This window comes from Eufriesea mexicana, unplaced genomic scaffold (assembly GCF_001483705.2).
Source record: "Eufriesea mexicana isolate 0111107269 unplaced genomic scaffold, ASM148370v2 scaffold7616, whole genome shotgun sequence".
Taxonomy (NCBI): domain Eukaryota; kingdom Metazoa; phylum Arthropoda; class Insecta; order Hymenoptera; family Apidae; genus Eufriesea; species Eufriesea mexicana.
In genome coordinates this window covers 104,716-127,657 of record NW_016915410.1, presented here as the reverse complement: position 1 = coordinate 127,657, position 22,942 = coordinate 104,716, and the positions used below count along the sequence as shown (strand labels likewise).

Here is a 22,942-nt window from a genome sequence, read left to right as displayed (position 1 = left end):
TTATTATATTACATACATGTGATATATCAAAATGCTATCATAATACTACTGATATTAAAATTTTCCATTACAATCGCATATATTTATCAATATTTAAAATTAATTATAAGTTTGAAATGATTCTTTCTATGAAAGAACTATAAAACTAATCAGTGTAAGTATTAACTATCGAAGAAGTAGTATATATTTATTTTTTTCTTAATATCATATAAACATATATAAAATAAATTGTACTGCAAATATTCCAGATTATAAAACTAATATTATATCATGTTTACTTAACTAATTCTAAATTGTAAATATATATTTATATCTTAAAATTTTGTTATAGTTCTCATAATTTTTAAAAATTTTTTTCTCAAATTTCAATTTCTTATAAATTGAAACCATATAATCTTAATAAGCACTATGAGATTTTTTCCTAATGTTGTATTTTAATTTATTGAAATTTATAGCATATTTATCTTAAAATATCTATATTTTTTATCAAGATTATTTGCAAATAGTTCAAATTTTCCAATATGAGCATTTGTAATTAAAATAATTATATATATTATTGTAATTTAATTATATTATATCAAGATGAACATATTCCTAATAATTATGAACCTTAAATATTGTATCATATTACTGTTAATCATCTGTTTAAGAGTACATATTAATTTTGTTAGTTGAATATATTTTAGATAATTTTATGTAACAAGAAGTATTCTTCCTAATATTAAAAATATATTAAAGAATTAATAGATAAATTAATTGTAAAATCTAATTGTTATAAATAATTTATTAATGTTATAAAAATCATAACAATCAGTATAGTACCTGAAATCAGGTATTAGACAATATTAATAGACCATAGACATAATATCACTTGTTAAAAACAGTTGATTTTTTTTTATAGCTATTATAAAAGCAAAGTTTTTATTGTTATACTTATTTAAGAAATAAATAAATTTTCCAGATATAGTTAATATGTAATGATGTTTAACTGTATTAAAAAAAAATTATATTTTTACATCGAAATTTAACATGGATTACTTAATAGAGATTCACGAAGTAATAAAAATTAAATGTGAGAGAAAGATATGTTATATAATGAAAATTTATAAAAGTGTTTTATACTGTCATTTTTTGTAACTTTTATTTAAAATTTATTTGTATTGATACTGAATAAATTAAATAATATAATAATGTAATAAATAACTAGTTTTATTCTTCTAAATAAACTACTTAAATAAATGAATATGTAAAAAAATTTATTATTTATAGTTCTTATATATTCCATATTAGATACTGCTAAATCATTAAAGAATGTTTCTGAACATAAATATTGTATTAGAAAATTTCTATTTACAAAATAAATGCAATATTTACAATTCGAAAAATATGTGATTGCAAAAAACTTTAGTCTCATTTTTATGTCAGTAAAACTGCCTTAGAGAGAAGTTCCGTTAATATCAACATTCTACAGGTAATAGGCATTAATTTGTATCAAACTACGGTGAAATAATAACAAAAATAACAAAAAAATTTACAAAAGTAACAACTCCGAAAGTACAAAATTTATCCAATTAATCGAAATTTTGAAAATCAATTGATATCGTCATATCAAATATGTTAACGAGTTTAAAAAGCACATTACCTCTGACGTTAACTCAAATCTAACGACTATTCGAACTGGGAGATCATAACAAAACTTAATGTAAAATAATATATCTAATCATATGTTTATTACTTATAATTCTAAAGTTTATACAAATAATTACTGATTTTGCAAATAATAAATAAATATAAGTAAATATTGTATGTACTACATATTTCCACGTAATCAAAGCGGCATATTAAGATCTATCTTAAAAATTTAATTATTAAATATGTCATATACTCCAGACTCCATAAAAAATAAATTAATTGAAGGATTACACGCTTCATATGTGGTATGTATTTTATGTTTCATATTATTGCATACATGTCCTTTTCTTTCTGCAGTTTTCATTCTAACCTCAAATTTTTCATAATAAACCTAGGCAACTAGATGTTATTTCTGAAATATACTCATTAATCAAGGGTTTGCTTGATATATAAGTTATTGAAGCTGCCAATATATATGATCAAAAATGCAAGAAAATACACAGATTGTGTTAATTTCACTGTTTGCCCTTCTTTTGAGATGGTGTATTACATATCATGCTTACAGTGGTCAAGGAAAACCTCCAATGTTTGGAGATTATGAAGCACAACGACATTGGCAAGAAATAACATTAAATATACCAATTGAAAAATGGTACATAAATACAACAGATAATGATTTACAATACTGGGGATTAGATTATCCACCATTAACAGCTTATCATAGTTATGTATTGGGTTATATTGCCTACAAAATTAATCCTTCTTATGTAAAATTACATGAATCTAGGGGATACTCATCTGAAGATCATAAATATTTCATGAGACTCAGTGTTCTTTGCATAGACATTTTGATTTATATACCATCAATAATTTATTTTATATTAACAAATGAAATAGCAGAAAATTTTGAAAAAGAAAATGTATCCATATTTAGTATAAAAAAAAGACATATTAATCTTTTAATAATATTAATCTATCCAGGTTTAATATTAGTAGACCATGGACATTTCCAATATAATTCTTTATCATTAGGGCTATTTGTTATTGCTGTTACAGCTATGCTTCAAAATTCATTTATCATTGGCTCAATATTATTTATTGCAGCTTTAAATTATAAACAAATGGAACTTTATCATGCATTACCAATTTTTTGTTATATACTTGGAAAATATTCACTTTTGAAAAAACAATGTTGGTCATTTAATATAATCATGCTTTTATGCATATCAATTACAGTAATTTTTACATTTTTTATTATATGGTTACCTTTTATAAAAAATTGGGAAACATTTATAAACGTTATTTCTCGCTTATTTCCAATTTCTAGAGGAGTATTTGAAGATAAAGTTGCTAACATTTGGTGTACAGTCAATATAGTTTATAAATTACATAATTCTATTACAAACAAAGGATTAGCCAAAATTTGTTTAGTAGTAACTACATTTGCAGTTTTACCAAGTTGTATAAATCTTTACCTAAATCCACAAAAGGAAAGATTTGTTATTTCTCTTATTAATTGTGCATTATCATTTTTCCTATTTTCATTTCAAGTACATGAAAAATCAATTTTACTTGTTGCAATTCCAGTTTTATTATATTTTCAAAACAATTCATTTCCTTGTTTTTGGTTCTTAATAATTTCACATTTTAGCATGCTACCTTTGTTTATAAAAGATGATTTGTACATGGTATACTGTACTACATTAATATTTTACTTCTCCTTTGTTTTGTGGGCATGTCCTGATGTGTTTGATAGTAATGAAGTATTGAATAATATAAATTTAAAGAAGAATGCACATGTTACAGTAAATCAAAAACAAATTAAGGCAAAGCTAAAAAACATTAGAAATAAGTCAGTTTTTATAAAATTAAAAAAGGATATATTATATTACAAAAATAATTTTGTTTCATTAAATTATAATCTATCTATTTGGACAAAAATTCTATTTTATTCCTCAATGTTAGGAGTAATAATACTTTCTCTTATTAGTGGTTTTCTAGAACCTCCAAGTAGGTATCCAGATCTTTTTGCATTATTAGTTTCCGTATATTCTTGTGGACACTTTCTTGTTTTCTATTTATATTTCAATTACAAACAATTTGTACATGAAATAAACATAAATTTAAAATAAATTAGAAATTTTATGCTAATTTACGTTACATTATTACCATATTTCTTAATGTCGAAAATTGCAATAAATTATTAAAAATTAATTTTTTCTCTACATTATTATTTCCTTTTCTTTTTACTATAATTAAACAATTTAAACATTAGATAATTGCATTCTTTTATGAGTTATCTTTACAGATAAATATTAGATAAATGCATTTTTTTGTAAATTATGTAATACTTTACGTGAATTTGAACCTTACTTTACTATTGAATGTTACTTTACTAAATTAGCATAACAACAATATTGCGCATATAGGTTTAGACCTTTAGTCGGCGTATTTGTAAATGCTGATTTTCGTAGCAACATACATAAATACTTAAGATTGTGCGATAAAAAAAAATCGATCTATTTTGGGATCATTTTGTCTGTGAATAAAAGTTCATTTTTTCAAAAATGTATTCAATTTATTTATTAATACGTATAAGAAATATTTTTGAAGTATATAATTTTATATTCTAAACGTTGCTTATGTTGAGAGAAATATCTATATCTCTTAACATAAATTTTATAACAAGATCAAGAAGTTTAAAAATATTAAAAATTTGTTGTTACTTTTTAAATATTTTATTGTATCTGATACATAACTTTCATATTATAAATGTTACAGGAAGTTACTGATGAATCTGATGGTTGTGGTGCTAAATTTTCTGTAACCATTGTTTCCAGTATATTTGAAGGCAAATCTTTACTTCAACGACACAGGTACTATATTCCTAAAGTACTAAAAAATACAAATATATCATCTTTGAAACAACAAATTTATTGTTTAATGTACTAATATTCCAGATTGGTAAATTCGATATTAGAAAAAGAACTTAAAACAATTCATGCATTTTCACAAAAGACATTAACACCAACAGAGTGGAAAAAGTAGGAAATGATAAAAAGGTAAATTACCTTAATAATCAATATAATTATTCAAGTTTATTATGTTATATTTAAATTTAATCATTTTCTTTTCATCAACAGTCCTATAAATAAAATACAAGAAATTTAAAATGATTCAATTCAAAGTATCTGCTCCAGGAAAAGTTATTCTTTTTGGAGAACATGCTGTAGTACATGGAAAAACAGCTATTGCAGCTAGTATAGATTTACGTACAGTTTTAAATTTTACCGAGCTACCTGAAGAAGAAGAAATCATTAAAATATGTTTTCCTAAAGTAAATTTATTTATGAGTATATCTTTGCAACAAATACAAAATTTCTTTTTTACCAACAAAAACACTGAACATATAGAAAATTATGATATATTCTATAGTAAAGTAAAGGAATTTGTTTGTATTATTAATTATACAAATTTACAACAGAAATTAAGCTTAGAAGCATTCTTTTATCTTTTTATTTTTATTACACAAGTAGAAAAAATTAAAGTGAAGCCATTCGAAATTCAATTAAATACAGAACTAACACTTAATTCTGGCCTTGGCAGTTCTGGTTCCTTTGCAGTTTGCCTTGCTGCGTGTTTTTTACATTGGTCATGTCTACAAAAAAATATTTATAAAATATTTGATTATTCTACTTTAGATGTTATTTCAAAATATGCTCTAAGTTGTGAAAGAATTATGCATGGTAATCCATCTGGAATAGACAATTTTGTTTCTACATATGGATCAATAATAGAATTTAAAAAAGGTGATTATGCAAAACCAATAAATAATGTACACACAATGAAAATTTTATTAGTAGATACAAGAGTAAATAGAAGCACAAAAGCTTTAGTAGAAAAGTTATTAGAATTAAAAAGCAAATATCCAGTTATTATTGACTTGATTATGGATTCAATTGATAATATATCGAAAGAAGCAATTGAAATTATTAAAAAGCTAAAACCTCTCTCAAATACTGATGATGAAGCTTTTTCAGAAGAGTATAGACAATTAATGGTAAGTATTTTATTAAATAATCATGTAATGATAAGTATTTTATTGTTGACCAAATAAGTTAGATTCAAATAGGATATCAAAAAAAGTTCCTAATAGTAGCTGACAAAATTTTTGCCTAACATTGATTAATAATATCTCCTTTAAAAAATAAAATTTATTATACTTTTTTTATTGTGAAACAGAATTTCTCATAATAAAATTGAAAAAATAGTTTATTATTTGGAAGAATTACATTTATGTATATTCAAATGGCGATTGTCTATATTAAAATGTTATTAGTTACAAAAAATGATTATGACTTTTAATACTCATAAATGAATTCAATCTTCTTACTGTTTATAATGTATTATTACAGATACTTATTAACATGAATCAAGGATTGCTAGCCACATGTCAAGTTTCTCATCCATCTTTAGATAGAATTTGTGCAGAAGCACAAAATTATGCTCTAGCAGCAAAGCTTACAGGTGCTGGTGGTGGTGGACATGCTTATATTCTCTTATTGCCAAATACACAACCGGAAACTATTTCCAGCATTTCACGAAAATTAATTGCAGATGGATTTATTATTAAATTAACAACTTTAGGAGGTCCTGGAGTACAAATAATTTAATAATTGTATCATGTATATCATATATATTGATACAAATGAATTTATTTTTGCTTTAAATATGTTTCAGTCTAATGTAAAGTTTATTTATAATTGTAGAAAATAATAGCATGATCTTCCAAAAAATATTTGTATAATTTTTATACAGATGTAAATTGCAAGTTTAATACTAATATAAATTAATAATCATTTAATTAATCTTGTTCTTATTTTAACTGTTCTGAGATTTTTTTTTCATTAATCATGAAAGCATAATTAACTTATTTTTATCTTAGTGTAAGTGGCTATAAAATGAGTGATTTATAAGAAAAATCAAGTAACTTAAAAGTATGTAGTAGATTCCCTTAACAGATGAAGAATAAGTTGCATAATGCTCGAATCTGTGTTATATAAATACGACTTTGGATATGATTATATCGATATTATCGATATTACGTTATATCACCGCATAATGTTTTAATAAATGATTTTACTATATTGTTTCCACTGACTATTTGTTATAATATTGTGACTAGAATTTTACTTTTATTTGCAAAAAAAACAGAAAACCATCAATTTTATTACTAATAAAGCTTTATTTTGGGAGATGTATGATGTTATAGCTTATTTATGTCGTAATATTTTTATAAAATTATAAATTATTTGTATCTATACATCACAACATAATTTGAAATAAAAAATTTGATCTTTTTATATGATTTTTCCACCATCTTTCATGTATCATTACTTGTTAAAATTTCAAATTACAACTTTTTTCTGTAATTATTTACAATGACTATTTTCAAGAATCTTGAAATATATTATCAGTTTTTCTATACATATAACCATCGCATAATATTATTTAAACACTTCTCGTTAGTAACTTTCTAATAAACAATGAATAACTGAATTAGAAGAATAATCTCAGATATATAGAGCTAAGCCCTTTAAACTGTATAATTATCTATAATATGCATTATTAAAAGTATTTTTATGAATATTTCAGAAATAAAGCTATGCGATTATATATATAAAAAAAAATTGTTCAAAATTGTTGTTCTTGACTACATAGTTCAAAGTCATTGAAATCAGTGAGGTGTATCTCTTTGTAAATAATTACTCTTTACCGTTAACATATTGTAAATAGATGTATTATGAAAATTATTAAACACAAGTTTGATTTATTATTACAATTATACAACATTTGATGTGTTATGATGAGTTGGTCGCACATTGTCTGTTAATCCAATATGATCTGACTCAGAAATTGTATCTTCTCTACAATTTTCTTCTAAATTATGAGTAACATTTGATAAAAATTGTCTTTCTACTCGTTTTGCTTCTGCAATCCATTCAGTAATTTCATTAGTATACATTTTTCTTTGTAAAACTTCTCTTGTTCGCGGTCGTGATCCAATAAAAACAGTAGTTCCCTATAATATTTTTTATATAGTCAGGGGAAAATGAAAAATATAGTTTGAACTTTCAAACTTACACCAACTATTAGCGAAGGTCGCAATTTTTCCAAAAGTTGAAAATCTTCTACTATATATTGCAACTCATCCCATTTTAGTTCTACTTCTTCATGTAACATTTTTTCTTCTGTAATAAAATATACACAAATGTTACTAAAAGATTCAATTAAAGTACGATAATAATCTCAAAAAACATCTTTATTTCGGTAATAACTAAAAAAAATTATATATTTTTTGCATTATTTATAGTAAATGATTTTGATCAACAAGTTAATAGTATAATTACCATCACGTTTAGATGTCGATTTTTTATAATGAATTCTAAATCGAAATGCTTCCAAAAAACTGGACACCACAATGGTTAAAACAATCATTGTCACCAAATAAAATATCATAAAATATATTCGTGTATACATTCCAACAGTAAATGCATATGCGTTCATTAGAATGAACCAATTATTAACAACCGTTAACTCAAAAAGAGTCATACCACTAGCTATGAGATTATCAAAAGTATTAAGATAATAATATCCTAGTGCGGTACTTTCATTGGCAGAATATTTGTAAAAATCTTCAACTGTCGTATTCCTAATAAATAGGTTTATTATGTAACATTTAATTTTTAAATGTAATTTATAAAATATTACTTTCTTATATACCTACTTGCAACAATTTCGCATATTATATCCCGCAAATAATTCCATTCCAATAATAGCAAAGAAATAGTATAAAACAAGCATTACTACTGCAGTAGAAGACATCAAAGGAGTTAAAATTACAAGCGTGCCGAAAACGTCTCGATATCTCTTTTTCATTTTAAACAGTCTCAATAGTCGAAGTGGTCTGAATAGAACAAAGAATGTTGCTGTAGGAAAGATGCATAAAATACAAGCAGCAACAAGTGTCATTATAGATGTGCCTAAATCAAATAAATTCCATCCAGAACTGAGGTATCTTCTTGTACCAAGTCCCAATACTTTTATTAATGCTTCAGCAACAAATACTATCAAGAAAAAGATATTAAAATAATTATAATTATTATAATTGTAATATATGACTTTTCTATAAATATTATTTTATACGTGTTTTATAAATATATTTTTTTACTTACTTCCCCCAAAGAGAAAAGTATCCCAAGATGCAGCAAATAAAAGTGTACTATGAAGATTATTACCTGGCTCTAATATCCTTATTATCATCGCAATACCATTTGCAATAATTGTTATATCTAAATATTTAATAATTTTTAAGAAGTATAGTAAATTGTAAATTGATATCATTTAAACTTCTTTTTTTTAAACTTACACATTAAAGTTTCAAAATATGGCCATCTAATAGCAGCATGTGCTCCTGTGCAGAGAATCTGCAAAGGTTGCGATGTACTGTGATACCAAGGCACAGTAGAGTATTGTACTTCCCACTGAAGAATAATAGTGTCATAAATATTTAAAAACTCTTCAACATTTAGAACTCCACTTCCAGAAGCATTTAAATGTTGAAACATTAAAACAGTATCTCGTATGCCTATAAATTATTTGTTTATATAATTATATAGCAAACATAATTTATTTTGGTTTTTACTCTTATTTCTTGCAAAATTCTAGTATATTTTTATAGCAATTTTACATACTTTTATTTGGAGTGTAGTATCGTATTAATCCTTCAAATTGTCGAAAACGCATTTTATCTGGATTTTGTTTCGAAACTAGTAGTTTAAAAGCATGTTGGCATGCTTTTCTTTTATGTAAAAACAACTTTTTAAATTTATCACGTTCAGCTGCTGTAAATGTTTCATTAACTACCGCCAACATTAAATTCATCATTACGTACAACATCGTAGACAAGTAAGATACAAAATATATTGCATACCATTTATTTTTTGAATATGATGGCATCATCACGTCTGGAAAACTAAATATTAAAATTGTCATTACAAACTAATTATAATTAAAAATATCATAATTCAAAAATGTCATCATACTAATAAAGATAAAAATTTAACTATGATAATACTTACTTAGCAGTAGTAAGAAGGACAAATAGACTCACAAAACTATCTTGCAATGTAGAAAAATTTCGATTCATTTCAGAAAACATATAGTAGCCCAATACTGTGTAAAGTGTAATGAAAAATAAAAGCAAACCTAACATATCTAAAATTGGAGGCAATGTTAATAATATTTGTCTGATAAATCTTCGAACACCTCCAAAACATTTAGTATCTACTAAAAAAATAGGCCGTAGAGCACGTGTTACACGAAAATGCGATGACTGTCGTACTAATACTGTCATTGCTTCCAAAAACATGATGACCAATGTGATACACTGTAAAAAGATTACAATTTGTTTTATTATATAGAATGATACATAAAAGATTAAAGTTAAATAAATTTTTCACTTTTTTAAAAGTCAAATCTGAAAATATTTTAGTTACTATAATAATGTCTATTTTTTATATTATTTTATTTTCATAATTTATATTCATTTTAATATTTATCATAACTGAAATTTCTGTTAGTTTTCACTGTTGAAAAAAAAGTGAAAAATTTTTTATAATTATCATTGTATATAATGACATCAATAATTTTATAAATAATAAAATGTTTATATATATTAATACACTTTTTAAAAAAAATTATATGAAAATGTCTAAAGTCTTCTCTAGCACACATTTGTAAAAATTTTGTTTTGAAATGTACTACATTTATTACTTTATAATTATTATTACTTTATCATGTTTAATGAATTTAACTTTTTTACATAAATATATCAGTAATATTTAATACTATTATGTAATAGACATGAAAATAAATAAATTTAATGTTAATAATAATAAGTCAGTAAGAATAACATTATTGATGTAATATATAGATATTAATTAATACTAAATGAGTTTCATTCTTCTAATAAAATATTAGTGATAAAGGTATTAGTATACATAATATATTATAAATGGACAATTAACACAATTATCACTGTTTCGTTTTATTAAAAATGTAATCTAAAATAGTCTGCAGTTGCAGTGTTGCTTATCTTCTCATTAGTACCCTTATGCTTTTTGTATCAGTATTGTGGAAGACAACCATTGTATTGTATATTGCACTTAGGCATATTGACATAGCAGTGGAAGAAAACTGTACTTCAATCTCATAATGATATTTAATTTACTAACAATTATTAAAATATAAATATAAGTAACTATATTCAAACATGAGCAACATATATGTAAAAAATCTTCAATAAATTATTAAATCTAATTTTAAAAAGTTGTTTTTACCTTTAACATTGTTCGTTTGTGTTTTAACATAGTTGACCAGCCAATCCATCTCAATTTCAAAGCTAATTCTATGCCTATAATTATTAAAGCAAAAAGTTCTATAGATCCATGTGCCCATACTGGAATCTAAAAATAGGATAAATAAATAACTGTGGAATAAAAAGAAAGTATTTTTTTATCCATGACTTACACCAAACAATGGGACAGCTGGTTCTTCCACAAGAGCCAAAGCCAAAAGTATAAGAGATGTTAATAAGTCTAACCCATAATACCAATTATTATGAACTAAGAGATATGCTGGTAAATCTTCTGGATGTTTTGGATGAGAGTCAAATTTTTCATTATTTCTGCCTTCCTATGGAAATAAATTTTTGAAAGTTGTACTTGTATTTACATAAGTATAAATATATAAATACCTCTAAAAATATTGCAGCCTCGTGATAATTCATTTCCCAATGTAAATCATGATCTGTGAGTGAATCATGCGATGGAAGTACTATATTTTCAGACATGTTTTCTCTATGCACATCATCTGTTTCAAATTTATGGATAAACTGATCAGTTGTTCTTATATTTTCAGTAGGGGAATTTATATGATTTTCTGCAGAAGAACATGATAGCATAGATCCATATTCTATAATGAAAATAAAAAATATAAAAAATAAATACTATTTCAATAATGCAAAAATTATTAATACTTTAAAAGGATAAAATAAATGATACAAAATAAATAAATAATTTACTATGATAAAAATAATTAAACATTACATATAGTAAAAAGTTCAATAAGTATATTATTAAACTTAATTATACAATTATAAATAATAATGAAAAAGGTTAAAAAATGTACAGTAATTACTAATGAAATTAATTTACATATTAAATATATATAAAATAGAAGTCAACGTGTGATTTGATAAATATTACAAAATAAAAGTGTTGAAAGAAAAATGACAACAGTAATATAGTGCTTAAAATGCAGAACTTTTGTTGTGAGGTTTGCATAAAAGATGAAATGAATTAAAATGGTAAAATTAAAATAGATTCAACTCACTTTGACATGATCGATGCGAAATGTTTTGTTCGAGTGATATATTTACATCATCATTAAAACGTTGATAATTGCCAGAATATTCAGTGGTTTTAGGAGAAGACATTTGAGATTGTGTCACATGTCACATCCATACAGCAGACAGCAGTACATTTGCGTGTGAAATAATGAACACGTATTTGCACTACTTTGTCTAATCCTACACAATAATATCACTAGTCAGAAGCTGAGCACTGACTGGATTAGACTGAAAACTATATATGGAGATATATGCATATTTTTGTTCAAAGAATATTTTACATATTACAATATCATAACACACTGTTATTCGATCTTGTATTTGACGTTCCAGTTCGTGACGCGCATGCGCATTCGTGAAAAAGCAAACAAGTGAACACTATTATTTATTCTGATAAAACTTAATTACTTATGTAATGAAAAGGTTCTACTTTTTATTTTTTATGTATTTATACATATATATACATATATAATTACATAAAAGTTATAGAAACTATAAATTTGCACTTTATCTTTCAAATGATACTTAACTGAATATTGCAAATTAATATTCAAAACATTGTTTTAGGAAAATTAAATGTAACAAATAAAATGTTCAAAATAAAATAAAAAATTGTATAATGTTAGAACTTAAAGAAAATTATAATAAGTAAACTATTTATTTACTTAAATTAAGTATAAATCGTTTTGAGGAAAAAAAAGTTCTATTTCATGTTTCAGTATTTGTTATATATTTGTATTCAAATCACAAAAGATTAAAATTTTAATCTGTGTGGATATTGACTACTTCTCAACCCAAACATTGCTGATAAGTAGGTGAATAACATTTTTTTCTCTTTGTTTCTTCTTATAGCAGAAAGCACAAATTTATCAATTATTTTTTGATCAGCTTTTCTGTCATTACTTGGTTTGTATTCATCTTTCTTTTTACTGAAGATATCACCTTCTTCTTTCTTTGCACGTTTCTCACGTTTCCTCTTGAAATAATCGTCATTGATGTCATCCGGAACTTTTAAACCAGAAATATTAATACGTGTTGACGTAGCAATCACGTAGTTTTGACTAACTCTACGAAGTGGGCAAGCATTAATCAAGAAAGGACCTATTTCAAAAAACATTCCATTAAAGATTTTATTTTATCCAAATTTTATTAAAAATTATACATAAAAGAACTTACCCGTGATTAAAAGTAAACCACTCTTAAGTTGTTTTAAGAAAACAACTCTCTTTCCTTTATGAGCACCAGCAAGTAAAATACAAATTGTTCCTGGTTTCAAGGAAGGTCTAAGATAGCGGCGATGATCACGGAAACATTTTTTAGCATGATGTACAGTTACTGGATCTGCAGTAGGATAATTAGCACGTCTTTTCTTTAATGATACAATACGTTTTTCTCCATTTTTATCACCACTAATTTTCTTTTCAATGGTGACTGGTTTCTTAGGCTTAACCTATAATTAAATATTGGTATAAATATATATATATATATACATATTATATGAAAATATAAACAGGACTAAATAAAATACAAAAACAATTAAAGATTTTTTAACATACAGTTTTTGGTGTCTTTTTATCAATAAATTTGTAAATAGCCTTTTTGTGAAACATACGGGTACGACTAAATCTGTAAACACCGTTTCCTAAATCATAGTTCCTTGGTCTATTTCGACCTCTTTTTCCACCTTTTTTGTCCGTAGAAACATCTTTTTTCTCCGGAGATTTTGCTTTTGTTTCTTTTGTTTCCTTTGTCTCAGTCATCTAAAAAGCAAGGATAAATTACGTGTAACATAATTATTCGCTAACAGGATGATAATTGAAACTTTATCTTATATTATATATTGATTTTAAATAATAAATTAATATATTGAAACAAAATGTATAAAATTTGTATGACTTAATTTTTATTTATATTATAATAATCTCTTATTAAATCTATTCATCGTGTTTCATGGAGGTTATGAAACGATTTCACACTATCAAATTTAAAATGCAAAAGAAAAATAGATAAAGAATTAGGGAAAAATTAAAAAAAATATTCTCATTATTTTAAAAGTAACAAAAACATATTATCTTTTCTCATAAAATCAACGAAATGTCAAACTGTAACCTCTTCGAGTTTAAATTCTTAAAATTTAGAAACATCATACTATTGAAAAAAAATATAGTATTATTATTAAAGAAGATATTTAAAGTGCCTAAAATTTTGTAAAATATATAGTTTTTCTTTTATTATAAGAAGAGATTACTTCGATAATATTAGATCTGTTGATACCATTCCATCTTACCGTAGACCGTGTGCTTAAAAGAACTTACGTTCTACCTCCATCTATCGGTTGTATTCTAAAATCGATATATGTGTCTTATCGATATTGTTACATATCGATTGTATTCAATATATGTAACGATAATATTGTTTAACAAATTTTAACTTTTTCTTTCTTTTCTGTAATATTTCTTAGGTAATCTTTATAGAACTGCTAGTTTTAAATGTAAATTCTCAAATACAATTGTTCCCCCACCTTTAGTTTCCGAAAAATTCGAAATTCTGTTATTTGGTTTTTAACAAAAATAATGTATCATAAAAGTTAAAAACATGAAGTTCTAATTAATCTTACAAGATAGGTGAGGGATTCCTACAAATGATTATAGATATAATATCGTATAATTTTAAGAAGTTTCCACATACTATGTATATTTGCATTTTTATGAAATATTTCAATAAAATATGGATGAATGATGACTGCTTAGCGATAAAACCCCGTAACACATTTCCGATGAATATTTCCTCCGTCTGTGTATTGAAAACTGCTTCAACTCTGTATAGCAAATTTATGCTACGTAAACAACTTATCGTAGAAATGCATATGTAATATGTAGAAATTTCGTGCATTGTATAATTATCAGAAATTTGCCCTCTATCTTTTTAAAATAAATTAAAACTTTGTAACGTTCTTAGGTCTCCATAATATTTGTTTAATGAAAATTAAAAGTTCTTACAAAAATTCGAATTTTTTAAAAACTAAGAACTTTCTGCTTACGGATTTACATTTACAATAAGAAACTTTACAACTATTACCCAATACATATTGCAAACAAAATTTTGTGTTAAATAGTGTAACCTTCGCTAATTTAAAATGCAAATATAATTCGTATTTATAAATATATTTTTTATTAAAATATTATCATCAAAAATAATAAATATTTATATATATAGATTATTATTATGTTTATAATTTTAATTATATTATTTTGTTTTTAGGAAAACAAGAAAAATTGCTTGTTAGAAAAGATAACAAATTATGTATATTCATTTATATATCTCAAATATATTTACAGTTTACTAATATGTTTTATAAGCTAATATCAAATTTTTTATAAACATATATCAATAAATACTTTATTATAACGTTATAAAAAATACTCGTTAAAATATTAATAATTACTTTATTATAATTGTTTACTATTTGTAAACATTGAAAGCTTTCATTAACATACTATATTAGAATAAAAAAAGAAATTTTATTCTTTACTTTTAATATAAGCTTAACATTACCAAGATATTAAATTTAATAGTTTATGTACTTCATTCCATTATGTATTCATTCATTATGTACTTTTATTCCAATTGCAAGAATGTATTTTTAATTTTTTTACATGAATTCTTAACACAAGTAAGCTTTTAAGCAATATTATTACTTTCACAGACTATTATAAATAAAAGGCAAATAATGTCAACATATTTAATATTTCTGTTATTTAAAAAGTATACTCTGACATTTTTTGTAGTCATAGGCTGCTTGGATGCAATTTTATCATTCAACTTTAAAACAATATGTATAAATGTATTTCTGTGAAAGAATACAAGTTATAACATCATGAATTTTAACAATTATAGCTTGCAAAATGTAGTTTATATATACACACACACACACATATGCATGCCATACACATCACATTATGTACATATGTGACTAAGTAATAATCTTAATTTATTATAAAAATTTAATGGTTTCATAACAAATATATTATACATAAATTTTTGTAATTAAATAGTATATTTTCATGTAGAATTAAACATATATGCACTTAATTATCATGATAGTCTTACATTTATTTTATACAAGTATTGTAAATAGATTCAGCATATATTTTATTCATGACTATAAGTATAAAATATTTAGTTCATCTTTAAGTTACTTTTTAATTCATTTAACAAGATAGAACCTATTACCATCTTTTCACAGTTAACACATATTTCCAGATATTCATTACCTATAATTTTTATTGTCACTAATACCAACGACTTTGATGCTAAAGTATGGGCGGCAAATCTGCAAAAATAAGAGACATCAAATTGCGAGTGAACAAAATTTCAATTTCATCATATTAATGTTTTACTTGATTATTATCTTTCTTTTTCATTTTTCAAATGATTAATTAGTAATTTATTCGTATAATTAATAATTTGAAATTCTGTTACCTGATTTCTTCATCATTGCTAGATACCATTGCAACGTTCGCTGCCTCAAAAATTTGTTGAGAAATAGCTTTCTTATTTCCCGAATATTGTACTTTTGCCACATGTTCATTCATGCCCTTTAATTTGGTTTTTTCAGTTGTAAACATACTTTCTGGCAACAGCACAGCTCTTACTATTTCCCCAATTGGAGCTTTAATAGTAACTGGACACGAATGTGTTTCTTCTCCAATTGTAAAATCAATATTAAAATTCGCCGGTTGTGTAGAATCGTTAAAATTGATTCCCAATGTAGAAGATAAATTTGAATTTATTTCCAATAAAGATATTCGTGTGAAATCATGTATAAGCATTCCTTTTGGTAAATTCTATAAATGTAGAAAATTATCTTACAATACTTGCAAAATATTAAGAAGAAAAGATGATTCAGAATTTATATTATATAAATTTACCTTTACTCCCATTTGAATTTCTTTGACAGGTTCATTACCTTCGTTAGAAAATGTTAATTCAATAGTAACTAAGTAAGCACTTACTAAATGCTGTGATCTAGTAAATCTGTATTCAATTTTTAAACCATGACCTGTAATATTACCTAATAATTTAAATTTCTTTACAGGAATAAACGAAGCTGATACTTCTCTGACATCATTTGAGATATTTAAACTGATAGGTGTTAGCAGACCACCTGTGCTTAATGGCATAACAGGTGTCATTGGAATTACTGGAATTGAATGAAATGATAAATATATATTAAAATATATTAATACAGTATATAATAAGTATACAAATAACAAGTAGTTTATCAAATATTGCTTTTTACATTACATTTGTTACAATATCAAATCTTTTCCTTTTACTAAACTTTTATTTATAATCAAATACAAAAAGTAAATTCACTGACATTATATCCCTCAATAATATTCTATTTTTTTTATAGTAATACGTTTTACCATCATCTAAGTCTAAAAGGAGATCAATGTTGCTTTTTGGTTTTTCTTTTGCTTCTTGGTTTGAAGCCTTGTACTTTTCCTCTTCACTATCCTGAGAATTCTCAGATGATTCATCAGAATCTGATTCTTCACTTTCGGATTCACTATTTGACTCTTCGGATACTTTCACAGATTTTTTTTTCTCACTATCATTTTCAGATTTACCAGATTCTGATATATATTCAGATGTCTCACTCTCTTCATCTGAAGAATCACTTGTTGAAGTGTCTGAAGATTCATTTTCATTATTCAATTCTAAAAATTAACAAGTTAAAATAAATTTTTATTTACAAGTACAATAATTTAAAACATACCATCTGTTTGAATATTTTCTTCGTCACTATAAAAAGGTTTCTCTTTTTCTTTTCCCTTTTTATCTTTTTTATCTTTTCTGTAATATTCATCTTTTGTATCTTCAAGAGTACCACCTGCAACATCCCTTAGGGATGGATCAGGAGCTACATCAGGGAAAGGTGGCAGAGGACGGTAACCAGCACATGGCATATCTAAATAATGTGACAATGTACCTAACTGATATTCAGAATTTTTGAATCTGGATGTTAGAGTTGGTGCAGGTTTTGGTGCTAGAAATATTCTCTTTGCAAGTTGTGGAAGTTTTTTCTTATGACCATCTTCGTCAAAAATGAAACGTCTTAAAAAGCGTGCGCGGTCTCTAATATCGTAGTTTTGATCATATTTCGCAAGTTGGAAGACGTATTGACAAAATGGTTTAGTTTGAATAGGATTATTTAGACATAATTTTACGGCTAGATTTAATATCTGTAACTTTACAATATCTTGTTCATTTACGAAATTTTTGGCCATTTTTCTAAGCACATCTGGTGCTATCTTAGGTACCCTATCTGAATATTCTCCTAAGAGCCACAAAATTGATGCTCTAGCTTGTGGTATAGTTATGAAATCCATTAATTTTGCCATATGAGCAATTATATTTTTATGTTCATTTGGTTGAGTTTGTAACAGTTTCTTTATAACAACAACACTTTCTGCTACAACAGCCTCTAAATAAAAAATTACATTTCAACTTTTTCTAATACATAAGTAATTATATCATAAATAGTTCATTAGTTATATATATTACAGAGAAAAAAGGATCAAGTGTAATAAGCTATACAATATGTATCAAATTGAAAAATAAAGAAAGAAAAATGTTAGTAAAAATAAGTCAAGTATTCAACTATTTTTAAATTACCAATATTTTAATATATTAGTAATGTAAATGATTCTTTGTTTTTTATGTATATGTGTATTTCTTTATGGCCTAAAATCAAAAAGTTACTTTATTAGATTTTTAATTCATTATTTGTAAATAATTTTTTCACTTCCATATACCCCTAACATTTCCTTTATTACATAATTACTCTTTCAACAATTTTAAATTCTTATTGAATTATTTGAGAAACATTCTGGATTCTTTGCTGTAATTCTTTCAAATCATTTGTTGGCAAAAAATACATTATATTCTTTAAATATTCCTTCAAAAATAACACAGTAGATTTAAATTGAAAGATCAAGGGTGTTATATTTTGTTCCTTCCCATATATAAAAATCAGTTAATTGTTTGTTATCAAGGTATAAATCGTGGTTAATTAAAAAATAGTTGAATTATTAACATATGTTTACTAATATTTTTATTCATCTTAATGTCATCAAATTTTAAGCATAACTTCTTTAACATTTTAAATAAACACTCACCATCGCGATTACTCAATAAGGAAACTAACCCATTTAAACATGTATCAGTTACTTCTTTTATATTACTTGCACATCTCCCAATTGCTTGTATACTTGCACCAACAAATTCTTTATCACTACTTGAGATGTAAGTTTGAAATTCTCTTAGTATAACTCCAATACTAGTTTCAGTTGCTAAATTGGTCAAAATATCTAATTTCAGGAGCTTTATATGAGTAGGATCTGATGTTCTCACAAAAAATGACTTGAGAAAAGGTTCAAACATTCCCTGTATAAAAATAATAAAAATGATAGATTATATCAAATATTTTACTACAAAAGAAACAGTTTCTATACTATTCATTTTAATGACTTTTATGTAAATTGACATTTGCTGTGTCTATGAGAAATCATTGTACAATAATTACATTAGTACTTACATTACCTTTCTGGCAATTGATATGCTAGCAATGCAGTGAAGAACTATACTCTGAACTTCTCTGTGTCCTCTTAATAATCTAATTAATGCTTTGGCAGCAATCATTACTTCACTTCGTGGTGCTGTGTGGTGATACAATTGAGATACTGCCATTACCACAGAAGCATTTCTGCTTTGTAAAAGCGGTTTTGTATTTCGTAATAATAATCGATGATCTGGATCTACTGTTAATTTTGGTTTCTTTGTATTAGATGAATCAGAATCAGAATCATAAAATGGTCGATTTTCATCATCTTCTATACTCTATAAAAATAGTTGCCAATAAATATAAATCTTATACATATAAACTATATATAAATTTTTAAGATTACACATACATCCACATTAGGATTAATAAACTGTGTTCTTGCATATCTTGTAAGCATGTTGACTATAACAACTTGACCCCATTCATCAACATCTACTAATAAATTACACAATTTTCTGTAATTTTTATGTATTAAATCTATTCTTTCTGGACAAACTTCTTCAAATGCCATCACTGCAGAACCCACAACAAGAGTTGTTTTATCTGATAATAACTTTTCTAAGACACCTATTAACTCTTCTTTTTGCTCAGAATCTAATGAATAAAGTTTAGGAATAGCATGTGCTGCAGTTTTTCGAACATATGGTGACATGTCACTGGCTGAATCTTTAATAGCAAGCATCACTATAGGCACTATCATAGAAACTCGTATACTTGAAAGTACTCTCAAAGCACTGGCTCTTATTAATTGATTAGGATCTTTCAATGCACGCTGGAATGTAGAAATAGATAAAAGAGCAAGATCTTGTTGATCTTCTGCATAACGAACTAAATAAACATAAACTAATTTCTTCACTTCAATATTCTTTGATACAACATTTTTTACTACAGCTGGAAATAATTCTGATGCATCTCTTCCTTTTGCTATCATCTGGAAAAATGATATATCTATTTAATTTATTTATTTTTGCTCAAATCAAAATTAGTAAACTTAATTAAAGAATTAAGTATAGCAAATTTATATACTCTAACAAAGTATAAAACTAATATTAACTCATTCAAAGCCTAGCTTATTATAAATTCATTTTCAGGAATCAATGTAGTTTGAAGTCTTGATAGTTCTAATTAATATTATATATTATTTAATTTTTTTTTCTTTAATCTTTCAGTTAATACCAATTTCAATTTTTACTTTGTCTTATTATTTCTTGTTTACATAATATTACTATCCTATAGTTGTTTTAATACTAAATGATATCAATCTCATTGTAAAAAGCATGTAGTACATCAACAGTTGTATTAGATAGGTCATAGGATACATATAAGATATATTCTCGAATGGGTTAACCTTCTAAAATATATTATTCTGTATAAGACAGGATAATAAAACACATTTCCTATATAACCTTCATGGAAAAAAAAAATTATGAAGTAAAACTAAATAATGAATATAAAAAATTGGTTACCCCAATTATACGTTTCATAGCTTCTAACTTAAGTCCATCTTTGTTGCTATCTAACATTTGTTTTAAGTCTTCATGCCTAAAAAACATAGTCTTTTAAAGTATGCAATTAGATATTCTTTAATAGCATATTTTATAATGAACAATGTAACATACTCAATAATAATTGACTATATCCTATCAGTAATAATATCAACATTAAAATTTAGGACATAATTGAAAATGTCCATAATACATTAAATTTCAAATACATAATAAAAAGATAAAATAAAAAATTCAAAAAAATTACAATTAATATAGAAAGTGGTATAATGAAAAAATATGTTCAAATTTTCATTCATTCTACAGATCATAACATTCCAAACATATATTCTAAAGATAGTTTAGACCCAAACAATATTTCAAATTCCAAAATTGTAACATAAAACTAATATAACCAAAGAATAATAAAAATATAAATAGTGTAGAAAAATTAGTATATTTAAAAAAATATGTCAAATTTCTAATTTGAAAATATATTTAGTTTTCTGTTCATATTTAAAAAAAGATTTGTGATTATATCAACATATTTTTTTAAAAATATCATTAAAATTTATTGATAAAACATTCACTTTTTATAATCCGAATGAAAAAATCCTCCCGAAGCGGGATCTGTTGCGAGTTCTGGGTCTGCTGTACTTGACGGTCTATCATTGCTGTAAGAACCTCCGTTATTCGACAACGAATTTGCAGCAGCAGTTAACATTTTATTTAATTTTTAATTGAACCAAAATAATTCTTCTTTCTTGCTTTAATTACACAAACTTTAGTCCAACACATATAATTCTTTAAACATTTATTATGAGATTGGTTTAGTAAGCATTAACAGATACCCATGTTGCTTAGATCTGTTTAGATTTGAGCCAGGTCCACTCGGTAAGAATTCTTGTCTTACGTATTGAAATGTATCAACTGAAAACTTTGTAAAATATAATTTAATATGTAACTATTATTCATTTACGAATATTTGTATTTCGTTCATTTTATTTCATTGAAATCAAAATTATAAATTAAAAGTTGTGGCATTTCTAAAAATGTCAGTTGGAAAAGTAGAACTGTAGTAAAGCGATATGTTACAAATAAGTTACTAGAATTAGTATCTTTTATTCATCTAGATTTAAGTGCGGGATATTTAAGTACATAAAAAACAGTTATCGATTATTTAATAAGCATTATAGTTCATTATTTTACTTTTGTTGCTATTGTTATTTTATTAAAAAATAATATGATATATAATATAAGTAAATACAATTAAATATCTGTAAAACGTTTATAAAAAAGCATTAAAATACATAATCACACAAAATGCTTATTATGTACGTTTCGTAATAAAGTACTTTAATTAAATAATTTTACAATGTTTTTTTATTACTTATATGCACTCAGTTATGAAATTACTCCATTCTTATTAAATTAGCAATATTTAATTTTATTTTTATAAACTCTATACTTATTTTCTATAATTAGTAACTAACAAATTTTAATTCGAGTGCAGATTTCTTATAAAATAATTTTCTTATAAATTAGATTATTTTTATATTTAGAAATTATTAATTAATAAGAATTATTTGAATTCAATATGATATGTATGTATTCTTTGATTATCAGATGATACAAAATAAAGTACTCGATAGTTTAATAAAGTAATAAATAAATTTTATATATTACATTTGAATTTCATAATTATTTCTAAATATTAATATA

The 22,942-nt window shown here is 24.6% G+C and overlaps 5 protein-coding genes across 6 annotated transcripts; 2 read left to right on the top strand and 3 right to left on the bottom strand.

Moving 5' to 3' along the window:
- Positions 1 to 2,032: 2,032 nt before the first annotated feature.
- LOC108552704 (dolichyl pyrophosphate Man9GlcNAc2 alpha-1,3-glucosyltransferase) lies at positions 2,033 to 3,764 on the top strand. The gene has a single exon (XM_017907364.1). The coding sequence runs from the start codon at positions 2,118 to 2,120 to the stop codon at positions 3,762 to 3,764; it is 1,647 nt and encodes a 548-aa protein (XP_017762853.1). The 5' UTR covers positions 2,033 to 2,117.
- Positions 3,765 to 4,613: 849 nt separating this feature from the next.
- gny (ALG6 alpha-1,3-glucosyltransferase garnysstan) lies at positions 4,614 to 6,357 on the top strand. Its single transcript, XM_017907365.1, has 3 exons — positions 4,614 to 4,694; positions 4,776 to 5,692; positions 6,048 to 6,357. Exons 2-3 carry the CDS (start codon positions 4,805 to 4,807, stop codon positions 6,303 to 6,305), a joined length of 1,146 nt encoding a protein of 381 aa, XP_017762854.1. The 5' UTR covers positions 4,614 to 4,694; positions 4,776 to 4,804; the 3' UTR covers positions 6,306 to 6,357.
- A 1,028-nt stretch (positions 6,358 to 7,385) lies between these two features.
- Positions 7,386 to 12,391, bottom strand: Tpcn1 (two pore segment channel 1). 2 transcript variants are annotated; one of them, XM_017907361.1, is made up of 12 exons: positions 12,088 to 12,391; positions 11,450 to 11,667; positions 11,224 to 11,388; positions 11,034 to 11,159; positions 9,774 to 10,081; positions 9,387 to 9,667; positions 9,062 to 9,280; positions 8,868 to 8,984; positions 8,420 to 8,759; positions 8,043 to 8,344; positions 7,777 to 7,883; positions 7,386 to 7,714 (listed from the first exon to the last, which is right to left on the bottom strand). In XM_017907361.1, the coding sequence occupies exons 1-12, from the start codon at positions 12,188 to 12,190 to the stop codon at positions 7,475 to 7,477; spliced, it is 2,526 nt and encodes an 841-aa protein (XP_017762850.1). In that variant the 5' UTR covers positions 12,191 to 12,391; the 3' UTR covers positions 7,386 to 7,474. The 2 variants fall into 2 exon arrangements, with proteins under 2 accessions (XP_017762850.1, XP_017762851.1); XM_017907362.1 differs by having other exon boundaries at positions 11,450 to 11,565.
- Positions 12,392 to 12,843: 452 nt separating this feature from the next.
- RpL6 (ribosomal protein L6) lies at positions 12,844 to 13,863 on the bottom strand. Its single transcript, XM_017907357.1, has 3 exons — positions 13,660 to 13,863; positions 13,280 to 13,553; positions 12,844 to 13,204 (listed from the first exon to the last, which is right to left on the bottom strand). Exons 1-3 carry the CDS (start codon positions 13,861 to 13,863, stop codon positions 12,858 to 12,860), a joined length of 825 nt encoding a protein of 274 aa, XP_017762846.1. The 3' UTR covers positions 12,844 to 12,857.
- A 2,419-nt stretch (positions 13,864 to 16,282) lies between these two features.
- rb (adaptor related protein complex 3 subunit ruby) lies at positions 16,283 to 22,095 on the bottom strand. Its single transcript, XM_017907358.1, has 10 exons — positions 21,811 to 22,095; positions 21,203 to 21,278; positions 20,086 to 20,667; positions 19,715 to 20,011; positions 19,291 to 19,558; positions 17,889 to 18,596; positions 17,536 to 17,829; positions 17,035 to 17,306; positions 16,586 to 16,950; positions 16,283 to 16,436 (listed from the first exon to the last, which is right to left on the bottom strand). Exons 1-10 carry the CDS (start codon positions 21,942 to 21,944, stop codon positions 16,283 to 16,285), a joined length of 3,150 nt encoding a protein of 1,049 aa, XP_017762847.1. The 5' UTR covers positions 21,945 to 22,095.
- Positions 22,096 to 22,942: the final 847 nt, after the last annotated feature.

What these genes read in the sequence shown, in the direction of transcription:
- LOC108552704 (XM_017907364.1), top strand. Translation starts at nt 2,118, where the DNA reads ATGCAAGAAAATACACAGATTGTGTTAATTTCACTGTTTGCCCTTCTT.
- gny (XM_017907365.1), top strand. Translation starts at nt 4,805, where the DNA reads ATGATTCAATTCAAAGTATCTGCTCCAGGAAAAGTTATTCTTTTTGGA. An exon ending in AAGAGTATAGACAATTAATG is followed by an intron (nt 5,693 to 6,047) that starts GTAAGTATTTTA and finishes GTATTATTACAG; the next exon opens with ATACTTATTAACATGAATCA.
- Tpcn1 (XM_017907361.1), bottom strand. Translation starts at nt 12,190, where the DNA reads ATGTCTTCTCCTAAAACCACTGAATATTCTGGCAATTATCAACGTTTT. An exon ending in ACAAACGAACAATGTTAAAG is followed by an intron (nt 10,082 to 11,033) that starts GTAAAAACAACT and finishes ATCTTTTTACAG; the next exon opens with TGTATCACATTGGTCATCAT. An exon ending in ATATTTTGAAACTTTAATGT is followed by an intron (nt 8,985 to 9,061) that starts GTAAGTTTAAAA and finishes TTAAATATTTAG; the next exon opens with ATATAACAATTATTGCAAAT.
- RpL6 (XM_017907357.1), bottom strand. Translation starts at nt 13,863, where the DNA reads ATGACTGAGACAAAGGAAACAAAAGAAACAAAAGCAAAATCTCCGGAG. An exon ending in ATAAAAAGACACCAAAAACT is followed by an intron (nt 13,554 to 13,659) that starts GTATGTTAAAAA and finishes ATTTAATTATAG; the next exon opens with GTTAAGCCTAAGAAACCAGT. An exon ending in TGGTTTACTTTTAATCACGG is followed by an intron (nt 13,205 to 13,279) that starts GTAAGTTCTTTT and finishes TTTTTGAAATAG; the next exon opens with GTCCTTTCTTGATTAATGCT.
- rb (XM_017907358.1), bottom strand. Translation starts at nt 21,944, where the DNA reads ATGTTAACTGCTGCTGCAAATTCGTTGTCGAATAACGGAGGTTCTTAC. An exon ending in CTATGAAACGTATAATTGGG is followed by an intron (nt 20,668 to 21,202) that starts GTAACCAATTTT and finishes TCATTTTTCCAG; the next exon opens with ATGATAGCAAAAGGAAGAGA. An exon ending in AGCAATGATGAAGAAATCAG is followed by an intron (nt 16,437 to 16,585) that starts GTAACAGAATTT and finishes TTATTTTTGCAG; the next exon opens with ATTTGCCGCCCATACTTTAG.